At 40.5% G+C, this 11,632-nt stretch overlaps 1 protein-coding gene across 1 annotated transcript; it reads right to left on the reverse strand.

Moving 5' to 3' along the window:
- Positions 1-209: 209 nt before the first annotated feature.
- On the reverse strand, positions 210-9,506 carry LOC110525308 (protein kish-A). Its single transcript, XM_021605319.3, has 4 exons — positions 9,168-9,506; positions 6,042-6,151; positions 1,192-1,226; positions 210-1,059 (listed from the first exon to the last, which is right to left on the reverse strand). The coding sequence occupies exons 1-4, from the start codon at positions 9,168-9,170 to the stop codon at positions 989-991; spliced, it is 219 nt and encodes a 72-aa protein (XP_021460994.1). The 5' UTR covers positions 9,171-9,506; the 3' UTR covers positions 210-988.
- Positions 9,507-11,632: the final 2,126 nt, after the last annotated feature.

An 11,632-nucleotide genomic window follows, 5' to 3' on the forward strand; every position in this document is an offset into this window, starting at 1 on the left:
AGGGCATTTTTACTAGGATTAAATGTCAGGAATTGTGAAAAACTTAGTTTAAATGTATTTTGCTAAGGTGTATGTAAACTTCCGACTTCAACTCTACCATAGTGCATTCCAAGGGTTAACTAGGATTGACAGATGCCAAATATGAAATAAGCATAGATGCATGGATCTTAAAGTACTTGACTATGTAACAAACTGGGCGCCTCAAACAGTTTCGAAAAAGGTTATTTAATAAATAGACCCATTACAACACGAAAAATACACTGCTCTGTGAAACTGACATGTAGTTAAGACAATCAGCCTTATGACTGCTGGGTGTCATGTTATTTTGATCACATTGACTTCCAACAATAACCTCTCAATAATATAAAGGAGATATGATAAGACTATGAGCTTGTGTTGTAAATGCATTATAAACTTTCCACGTTGCAGTTCAATTAACAAATATAAAATTCCCCATGAAACAGGTGTTCCCCGATCGTATCGTTTCATGGAGAAAGCATACATGTCCTCAAAAAATGACACTTCTCAATTACAAAAACACAGTAAAGTTAGTTTAGTGCCCAATCAAGGCAAAATACAAACCACTGTCTTTCACGATATGTTTGAAATTCTATGACCAACCTCTAGCACAAGAGAGGAAACAATGTTTTGATCCCATGAACAAAGAGAGGGTGAAACTGAGTCACTAAAGCATTTGACTGAATAGTGGAGGAGACATTGCCTGCCCCCCCCCCTCCCATGAATGGAGTAAACATTACACACACCGACAAGAGTCCCTGGTGAATTTCACACACTCCTTATGGGCGAGGGGACAACCACTGACAACCCCAGCCTCATACACAGACCCCTCGCTCTATCCATTACTATGGTGGAGATGGGTTTTCCCTTTCTCTCTATCCAGGTTCTGCTGTGCGTTGTGTGGATCGTACAGTCCATTTGATGCTTCTTCTCCTTTCTTGTTCCTCTTCTCCCCTCCTCGTCTGGTGTGCTACTGTACAAACAGGATACTGAAAGCCATCAAGACACAGCAAAAAGCCACCCAGGGACTCTTACGTTCACCTAAAAAAAAAGAGAGCAAGAGAAAAAGAAAGAGTTATAAGACTGTGTTCGGTCACAAATACTCTTATATAACAAATCGACATATTAGCAATCAGCTAAACAATTAAGAAAAAAAGGCTGTACATAGCTTACCTATTCTGGCACACTTCCAGAATATTCCCAAAATTCTGAAAGGGAACAACATATATTTAATTCAACAGCTCAATAAAAAAAAATTATAACTTCATAATTAAACATGGTGGCCAAACCCTACACAATCCCTCCTCGTGCCTTTCCCCTAAGCCACATCAAAAGGAAAGACAGAAATACTTGAGTCTGAAGATAGTGGCCAAGTCCTATCACATCCCTGCTGCTGTAGGGGGCCTATAGCCAGGGGTTGAAGATGAGCTACTGAGCCATGAGGTGGCAACCAGGAAGGCCTCTTTCACAGCTCCACTGTGTGTGATAACACAGGAGAGACACTGGACATTGAGCATTATCTCCACAGAGGAGACACAGACAGGCCAGCCAGTTCACATCCGTGCCCATGTACGGGCTCTTATCGTGGTGGTAGAAGAGGAGGCAATGGCGCCTCCTATCTGAAGAAGCTCCATGATATGAATTCTACTCAGCAGGACTAGACACCTACAGTGCCTTCAGAAAGTTTTCCACATTTTGTTGTGTTACAGCCTGAAATCAAAATATATATGTTTTAATCATCTACACACAATACCCTTTAATGACCAAGTGAAAACATGTTTGTAGAAGTTTTTGCACATTTATTGAATGTGAAATACAGATATATAATTTACATAAGTATTCACACCTCTGAGTCAAAACTTTGTAGAAGCTGAGTACAGCTGTGAGTCTCTTTGGGTAAGTCTCTAAGAGCTTTCCACACCTGGATTGTGCAACATTTCACATTCTTTTCAAAATTATTCAAGCTCTGTCAAATTGGTTGCTGATCATTGCTAGACAACCATTTTCTTGCCAAAGACATTTAAGTAGATTTAAGTCAACACTAAGGAACATTCACTGTCTTCTTGGTAAGCAACTCCAGCGTAGATTTGGCCTTGTGTTTTAGGTTATTGTCCTGCTGAAAGGTGAATACATTTTTTCTCTCCTGAAAAACACCCCAGTCTAACAAATACAAGCATACCCATAACACGATGAAGCCACCACTATGCTTGAAAATATGGAGAGTGGTACTCAGTAATGTGTTGTATTGGATTTGCCCCAGACATAACACTTTGTTTTCAGGACAAAAAGTGAATTGCTTTACCACATTTTTTGCAGTATTACTTTAGTGCCATGTTGCGAACAGGATGCATGTTTTGGAATATTTGTTCTGCACAGGTTTCCTTCTTTTCACTTTATCAAATTGGTTAGTATTGTGACTACAATGTTGTTGATCCTTAAGTAACTACAATGCAGTTGATCTATTCTCAGTTTTCACCTATCACAGCCATTAAACTCTGTTTTAAAGTCAATATTGGCCTCATGGTGAAATCCGGCAATGGAGTTAGGAAGGACGCCTGTATCTTTGCAGTGACTGGGTGTATTGATACACCATGAACAAGTGTAATTAACTTCACCATGCTCAAAGGGATATTCAATGTTTTTTTTACCATCTACCAATAGGTGCCCTTCTTTGCGAGTCATTGGAAAAGCTCCCTGGTCTTTGTGGTTGAATCTGTTTGAAATTCACCGCTTGATTGAGGGACTTCACAGATAAGTGTATGTGTGGGGTATAGAGATGAGGTAGTCATTCAAAAATCATGTTAAACACTATTATTGCACACAGAGTGAATCCATGCAACTTATGTGACTTGTTAAGCAAATCACATTTTCACTCATTAACTTCTTTTAGGCTTGTCATAACAAAGGGGTTGAATACTTAATGACTCAAAGACATTTCAGCTTTTCCGTTGATTAAAAAACATAATTCCACTTTGACATTATGGGGTATTGTGTGTAGGTAGGCCAGTGACAAAACATCTACATTTAATTCATTTTAAATTCAGGCTGTACAACAAAATGTGGAAAAAGTCAAGGAGTGTGAATACTTTCTGAAGGCCCTGTAAAACCAATTCCCCCTCAGGAGAAAAGATTTGGCATAGGTCCTCAGATCCTCAAAAGGTTCTACAGCTGCATCATCGAGAACATCCTGACTGGTTGCATCACTGCCTGGTATGGCAACTGCTCGGCCTCCGACCGCAAGGCACTACAGAGGGTAGTGCGAATGTTCCAGTACATCACTGGGGCTAGTCTTTCTACCATCCAGGACCTCTACCAGGCGGTGTCAGAGGAAGGCCATGAAAATTGTCAAAGACTCCAGCCACCCTAGTAAGAGACTGTTCTCTCTGCTACCACACGGCAAGCTGTACCGGAGCACCAAGTCTAGGTCCAAGAGGCTTCGAAACAGCTCCCCCCCCCCCCCCAAAAGTCATAAGACTGCTGAACATCTAGTCAAATAGCTACTCAGACTATTCACATTTGCCCCCCACCCCCCCCCCCACCACCACTGCTACTCTCGGTTGTCATCTGTGCATAGTCACTTTAATTAACTCTACCTACATGTACATACTACCTCAACTAACCGGTGCCCCTCTCACATTAACTCTGTACTGGAGGCACCCCCCTGTATATATTGTTATTCTTTACTGCTCCTCTTTAATTACTTGTTACTTTTCTCTCTTATTCTTATCCATATTTTTTGAAACTGCACTGTCGGTTAGGGGCTTGTAAATAAGCATTTCACTGTAAGGTCTACACCAGTTGTATTCGGCGCATGTGACTAATACAATGTGATTTGAATTCCATAACTGGCATTTCTAAGACTGCATTTTCATCCACAGATTGAATATTTAGGTGTGTGTGTGGTCAGACAGATTATGCTCCTGTGTGTGTGCTAGTTGGCCAACCTCACCTCTCCAACCCAATCCCTCAATGACCAGAGCAGGCTTTCCATTCTAAACTCTTGCACTATGAAATAAATTAGCTCATGTATCTGAAGTAAATGTTTTTGGGGCAAACAGAATGTTTTCCAGTGATTGTTTTATTTTGCCACTGAAAGAGTGTAGTACAGGAAACAAGTGTTGTTTTAGATTGTCAACAACAACACATCCTTTTCATAGAGATAAGAATATTGGTCGATGTAGCAGTGATGCTAGTCTCAGAGATTCAATCAATCGCAACACGCATTGGACCCATGATGAAACATTTGCTGTGGCACATCACAACCAAAAACACTCAAGAACAAATCATTCTTGCGCAAAATACTTACTGCGTCCCTCCTAGCTCTAGCTGTGTGAAACTAGGTTACCTCAGCCTCATTATAGTGAATCATGGACTGTGTTCTCCCAAGAAAAATAATGACCCAATGGAGAGGAGAATAGGCTGGTCTAACATTCTCTGACAAGTTGTTTATTTGTTGAGAAATAAAGCAAAAATTGTTTAACACAAGTATTAATGTGTCACTGTCAATAGCTAACAAATAAGGCTATCTAGAAAAATAGAAAAAGTATTGTTCTTCTAGTTGAACTTTATGGTTTGTCCTTATAACTGCATTATATCTGGTAGCCCAGTGCAGTAACATTCCGTCTTCGGGCATAACATTGGAGAAGCGTCCCACATTAGAATGTATATTGATAGGCTGTTGTTAAATTGGCATCACTGAGCAGTTAAATCCAGTTGTTAGACGCTAACAGAAAAATGCAGTGAAGTGCTGCGCACGGGCATAAAAATTTGTCTAATTTATGCGCAAGTCTACGAAATTAGACTTTGTCCTCGTGTTTCTTATGCCCGTGCGCAGCACTTCACTGCATTTTTCTGTTAGCGTCTAACAACTGGATTTAATACATTGGTTTGCTCACAAGCTTGGTTGCTTTCCCCCCCCGAATTTTCCCCCTTTTTCTCCCCAATTTCGTAGTATCCAATTGTTTAGTAGCTACTATCTGGTCTCATCGCTACAACTCCCGTACGGGCTTGGGAGAGACGAAGGTTGAAAGTCATGCGTCCTCCGATACACAACCCAACCAAGCCGCACTGCTTCTTAACACAGCGCGCATGCAAGCCAGCCGCACCAATGTGTCGGAGGAAACACCGTGCAACCTTGGATAGCGTGCACTGCGCCCGGCCCGCCACAGGAGTCGCTGGTGCGCGATGAGTCAAGGATATCCCTACCGGCCAAGCCCTCCCTAACCCAGACGACGCTGGGCCAATTGCGTGTGGCCCCACGGACCTCCCGGTCGCGACAGAGCCTGGGCGCGAACCCAGAGTCTCTGGTGACACAGCTGGCGCTGCCACCAGCGCCCTTAACCACTGCGCCACCCGGGAGGTGGCTTGGTTGTTTTTCAATGCTAGTTTGAGTCTTCTGCTTCCACTGACAGCAAAGAGTCAGCGCATGCTCCGAGTACACGTCCTGGTAATGCGTGTGAATGTTGGCCTGTTTAAAGGTCTTACATTGGTTACGGAGAGAGTGATTACAAAGTCATCCGGAACATCTGATGCTCTCATGTATGCTTCAGTGTTGCTTGCCTCGAAGCGAGCATAGAAGTAATTTAGCTCGTCTGGTAGGCTCGTATCTTTACTAAGAAATGTCTTGTTTTAGAAACATTACAAAGCATGGTCATCTGCTTTTAGTTTCTTCTTTTATATATGCATGGCAAAAATATATTTTGTCTGGGGAAAAAATCTGAGTGGCTTTAAGATTAAAAATAAATAAAAATCTACCTGCCACAGTGGCTGGTGGTCCAAAAAGTACCATCTAACAATTGGATTTAATTATTTATTGGGCACTGTAAATAATGCCTTTTTAAAATTAGAATTTTCTACCAATTAAGGACCTTCTGACGTGGAAAACTTGGCACAAACAGTACAATCACAGATCGGGAATTAAGTTGCACGGTTTGCTTGTGATATACTCATAGACCTTGTCTGTAACATGGGCTAACACCCCGAGTTGCCCATAATTGTATAAACTGAACTCAAATGGTACCTACCCTGACTTGTTCTTGTCTAGCAGGCTGGGGGCTAGAGCTCTGATGTAGGCACATGTACAGATGAGTAGAAGAATCACAGTCAGAAGACTCTGGAAGTTAAAAATGGCAGACTGCAAGAGGAGAGAGTGACAAATGAAAGAAATGCATCAGACTAAAATTTTCACCAAGAAAATAGGTATTTAAATTAATAAAATTAACATATAAAACAAATTCTTAGCATCCCAACAATTGGGCATACAATATTTGAAATCAAGTTTGATTTGGTATAAAGGCTCTAAACCTAGCCCACGCCTGTAACATTAGCTAGTGGCTGCTTTTGCGGAGGACCTTCTCAAAAACGTTCAGCAGTTGGGCATCCTCCTGTAGACAACATAACGTGCAAACCTCATCGTACATGTGGCGTGTGAGCATATGTATTTTTAACACATACATATTATTCAATAATTTCCCCCACACCGCTCGCGCGTGTGAATGAGCATTTTGCGTAGCCATCGCTAGAATACAACTTGGTTCTATTTGAGACACTCCACAGGTCCCCTCCTTACTGGATTTCAGGAAGATAAACCCACGTGGGTGCTTGAAAGACAAATGAGAAGAGATTAAAAGATAACTAAAAAGCTTTTCTTTTATAGATTTGCAGAATTTATGAGTCACATGCATAGGGTTGCAGATGCTATTGTAGGGTACAATGTAATTCTTATGCGAGCGCCAACAGTGCAGGTCAAAGGGAAGTGAATTAAACAATACAAATAATATAATACATTTGTGGATTAAGCATTGGACTAGAGAAACTCATGATTTGTATGACTCCAGGTCAAAATTCTACAAATAACCAACTAAAAGGAGGACCATATGCATATCAGGTAAAATAACCAAACGTTAATCTCCCTGGACAAATAGGCTAGCAACAGCTAGCTAGCTAAATGTCAATTAATGTTGAATGTGTGTTTCGACCTGCCCATAAATTAATATAATTGATTCATAGTTGAATTTGGTATTTTAACCTGCACGTCACGATTGTGTCTGGTGGGGATAGACAAAATACGCATGCGCATGATGGCGCGGATGGCCGGTGTATTCAGCATGTCAAGCCTCGTTCCCATTACCCATAAGCACTCAGTTATGTTGCGCTGGATGTCATGCATTTCAATGAGACATCCACAACTGAGTGAAAATGGAAGGGTCCATTGCGAGACTGAGGCCGCATACTTTGAAACTTTCCAAACTTTGTATCATCTTCAGTCCAGCCAGACTCTGTTGAAGAACAGGAAGTTACCAAACCACAGAAGATGAAAATATGTGGTTTTCAGTGATGGCTTTATGGGATAGCTAGCAACTTGTAAACAATTAACCATTCCTATAAATAAGTACCATTTTAATAGTAATGTTAAATAATACACATTGGCTATTAAGACAATTATATTATATGACAGTTGCTTCCCGTTTAAGTTTAATGCGATGGTAATGACGTTTTTGATGATAATTATAAGGTTGCTAGCTACAATGGAATCTTCAACCTAGCCTACCTTTTAGCCAGCTAGCTGCGCTGCAGTACAAGCTAGCTTGACTTGCTATATTTAAACATTAAGGCCCAGGGGGATGTGGTATGTGGCCAATATACCACGGCTTAGGGCTGTGGTATACGGCCATATACCACAAATCCCAGAGGCGCCTTATTGTGATTATAAACTAGTTACCAATGTAATTAGAACAGTAAACAGTATTGTTTTGTCATATGTTCAGCATCCAGGGATCAAACCACCCGGTTTATAAATTAAGTTAAAGAAACAAGTTGAGAAAAAAATAACTATACAAAACATTTTATATTATCACCCGAAACAATATGTATCCTGTCTTGAACGAAAAAGTCATTTTGCGGTGGGTATAATTTGTGGAACATTCCAACAGGATTCCGTTCCAAAAACGTTGTAAATAACAAGGTTGCCAACAAACAACGCACACAAAGTTGTATAGCGGCAGAATAAGATACCGGGGTAGGGAGTGGGCCATTTAATTACGTGTTTTACTCTCAATGTTTATTCTCGAAAAATGTCTGTGCTCACTCTGGTAGCCTATCGACAAACTAAGAATAAATGGATGCCTATTCGGCAGCTAGTTCGCTAGGTGGATTGATCATGTTACTTTGTATGCGTTGTTTGTTGGCAACCTTGTACTTTACGAAGTGTTTGACACAGATGCCTGTTGAAACGTGCCACAAATTATACCCATCCCATATTTCGCTAGCTGATGAGACAGGCTCTCCTCCATATTTTGCGTTACAAAGGCTCCGCCACCAGGCAAAGACTCAGTGAAGATGATGTAAGGCGTAACGCAAAACATAGGCAAGGACTCAGTGAAGATGATGTAAGCCGTAATGAAATAGGTCACGATGTAAACGGCGCATTCTAGTTGGAACTGGGAAACACGGAAGTGTTCGACTTGCTGATTCGTTGAACGCTGCTCGTGTATAAGTAGAACCAGTTAGAAAGTCGGAAATGTTCAAGTTCTGACTAGCACGTGAATGCGGTATAAAATACAAAGGCATGCTACATTGGTGGCCCGGAACGGAAAGGCTCGTTAGAAAACAACTGGGAACTCGGAAAAAACGAGTTCCGAATGGGAAAAATCGTTTTGAACGGTCATCCAACTCGGAATTACATTTCGAAAACTCGGGCCTCTTTCTGGAGTCCCCACTTTCCAACCCGAAGATCACTGACGTCATCATTTGACCTATTTTTGAGTTCGCAAACCCCGTCGTCTTTAAAGCACCAGACGTGGCACAATTTGGTCGAGTTTGCGAACTGTTACACTGATTGGCATCTACCATGTGGATATGCAATCGACATCTAACAAATACGGCTATCAAATGAAAGGGCTGGTTCAGTATGATGGGAGAAACTGAGACAACAGATCGAGATGTTTTGTCGTGATTTATTGCCCTTGTTGGCAAAGCTAGCTAACGTTACAGTACTGTTTGCTAACAAGTAAGCTAGCTACACATACTGTCTGCAGAAACATTTGCCAGCTACTCATGTCATATAGAGGTAATTGGATACTATATACTAAAACCTATATCAACCATTGTCACGAATTGATATTGAAAAGTTGAACAACTCTCACTCTTACCATTTTTGTAGCTAAATTTCTCAAAGCCACATCACACTTCCTCTTCGTCCTTTGAAATGACCTAGTTACTAGTGCGTCATTACGCACTCACACAAGCCCTTCCCTGATTGGCTTACAATTTACTGGACATTTTTATGGGCTAAGTTATCAAACTTCAAATATCTTTGCTTTCAAAACATGCGTAGAATTTAAAGTATGGGGCACTAGCTAGCGCAAACTATTCGCTAGCTATTTCAGTTGGTTTCTTTAGTGTCGAAAACACATGCAGTCAGTGCATCATTTATTTCAGTGGTGTACAATTTAAACGCTAGAGACAGTGACAATACCTAACCTACTTCTGAAACGCGGAAGTCAAGGTATTACTCTGAGGTGAACTCATTCATAAGAGGCAAGTTTCATGTAAGATTTGTTTCTCTTGCGTCATGCAGGTTACATGCGATGTATATCGGAAAATCTTTTTATTCATAATGAATGCGTGCAAAGTTGATTGAGAAGTTGCTTGATTACTTCCTGATGAAGGTGTGGTCAATATCAAATGAGCTACATTTGAATGGAGGAAAAATAGTGAACGATACTAGCTAGTTATCAAAAGTTCGGTACAACACAGTCATGTGTTATATTATTTATAGTAGAGTTCTCAGCGAACAGTGACAGTTTTCCGACAGTTTACAATCATGTAGGCAGGGAAGGAGAAGATTAACAATTGGACATTACTAAACTTTCTACATTTAAGGTTACTGGCAATGATGTGCTCTCTTTTTCTCTGACGTTAGACATGTTTGTGGTCATTTCCTCACGTCACAAGTTTTCACAATATGCCCCCTCCCTCCGACTATACCTCGAAGACATCTTGACATGATTGCATTTAAACCATGTTTTATGATCTCCCCAACGCCTGCCTCTTAGACACTCCTAATGTACCATTAATGCAAGAATTTTGAATCGAAACCACACATAAATCAACTGTGTTCTACAGTAAAATGCAGAGGGGAATTTGGTCATGATTTCTTGGAATTGAGACTTGTTAGCTCCAGAAGTGTTTATTTGAATCGGATTTGGAATGTTTGTTGTAATTCAATCTCTTTTAAATAACACACTGCACACTAGCCTTCTTCACCTAGTTATTATTGATATTAAAAAGACATGTCCTTGATTAAATAATTGAAGGTCCTGGTCATGAGTCGACAAGACAATAATCAAAGTTCCCAGGGGGGTATTCACTAGGATCCAAACAGGGAGGGACTTACTGGAATTTGTCCAATAGGAGTTTTCATTGCAAAACCTTTCGCTATGGTCCAAAAGTTTTGCTACAGTGTGCGACTAATGAATACACACGTGGTGTTCCAATGACTAGTATGTTACACAATTAGTCATGTAAATAAAGTGTTGCAGGGTTGGTACAAATTCTCGTTTCAACTGTGATTCCTCGTGGTTTATGTATTTAGGCCTACACAATTAAATATTTTCATTTTCCATTATTTAGATATGCAAAAAGTAAGCTACAAAGTAGTTAATGAGCATGTCTACAACATTGTGCAAGCCATGGACAGGTGGGACTATATACCATGTAGACAATTCACCTGCCAATGTAATGACCATTAACATTGGTTTCAGTGCCACTTGATATGCCCTGAAGCGTCACTTTTAACAAAAAATATTGAGACACCATATTTTTCAATCATTCCCAATCTGTTCAAACTCCCATGGGCTGATCATGAAAGACTGGTGGGGGAGGGGCGAGAGACTTCATGAACTAGGCCTAGTAGGAAAACAAAGTCCCAATATTTCACAGTGCTGTTGTCATGCTGCCAAAGTGATTCTCTGATGTTTCTGCCCATAGGCAAATCATCAGTTTTGCAAGTGCAGAGCATGTTGGAAATGTCAGTTAATTACACTGCTGGTTGTCCAGGCCTTGGCTGCAGTGACTTGGCTATATGTAATTAGAGAATCACTTATCTCTTGGAAGCACCTTGAATTAGTGGCTGGGGTTGTTTGACTTCATATCCTCCATAACTCATCCTCTATAGAGAATTACATTTTATCACCTAGGCCTAGTTCACATTTTTCAGGCAGCTCAATGTGCCCTATACAAGATCATAGTGTCACATGGCCGTAATCTTTATTTCTTTCTGGTACATTTGTTTTGATTTTGACAAAGTCATTTCCCTTGTAATCAAAAGAGATTTGCATATAACAGTTTGTAATGTTTTTTATTTGTTTTATTTTCACCTTTATTTAACCAGGTAGGCCAGTTGAGAACAAGTTCTCATTTACAGCTGCAACCTGGCCAAGATAAAGCAAAGCAGTGTGACAAAAACAACAACACAGGGTTACACATGGGATAAGCAAACTTACAGTATATAACACAAAATAAAAATCTATGTACAGTGTGTGCACATGTAGTAAGATTAGGGAGGTAAGGCAATAAATAGGCCATTGTGGCAAAATAATTACAATTTCGCATT

This window comes from Oncorhynchus mykiss, chromosome 6 (genome assembly GCF_057628025.1).
Source record: "Oncorhynchus mykiss isolate SJ-2025 chromosome 6, ASM5762802v1, whole genome shotgun sequence".
In the NCBI taxonomy this organism is placed as follows: Eukaryota; Metazoa; Chordata; class Actinopteri; order Salmoniformes; family Salmonidae; genus Oncorhynchus; species Oncorhynchus mykiss.

What these genes read in the sequence shown, in the direction of transcription:
- LOC110525308 (XM_021605319.3), bottom strand. An exon ending in CTAGACAAGAACAAGTCAGG is followed by an intron (nt 1,227 to 6,041) that starts GTAGGTACCATT and finishes GTTCCCTTTCAG; the next exon opens with AATTTTGGGAATATTCTGGA. An exon ending in CTGGAAGTGTGCCAGAATAG is followed by an intron (nt 1,060 to 1,191) that starts GTAAGCTATGTA and finishes CTTTTTTTTTAG; the next exon opens with GTGAACGTAAGAGTCCCTGG.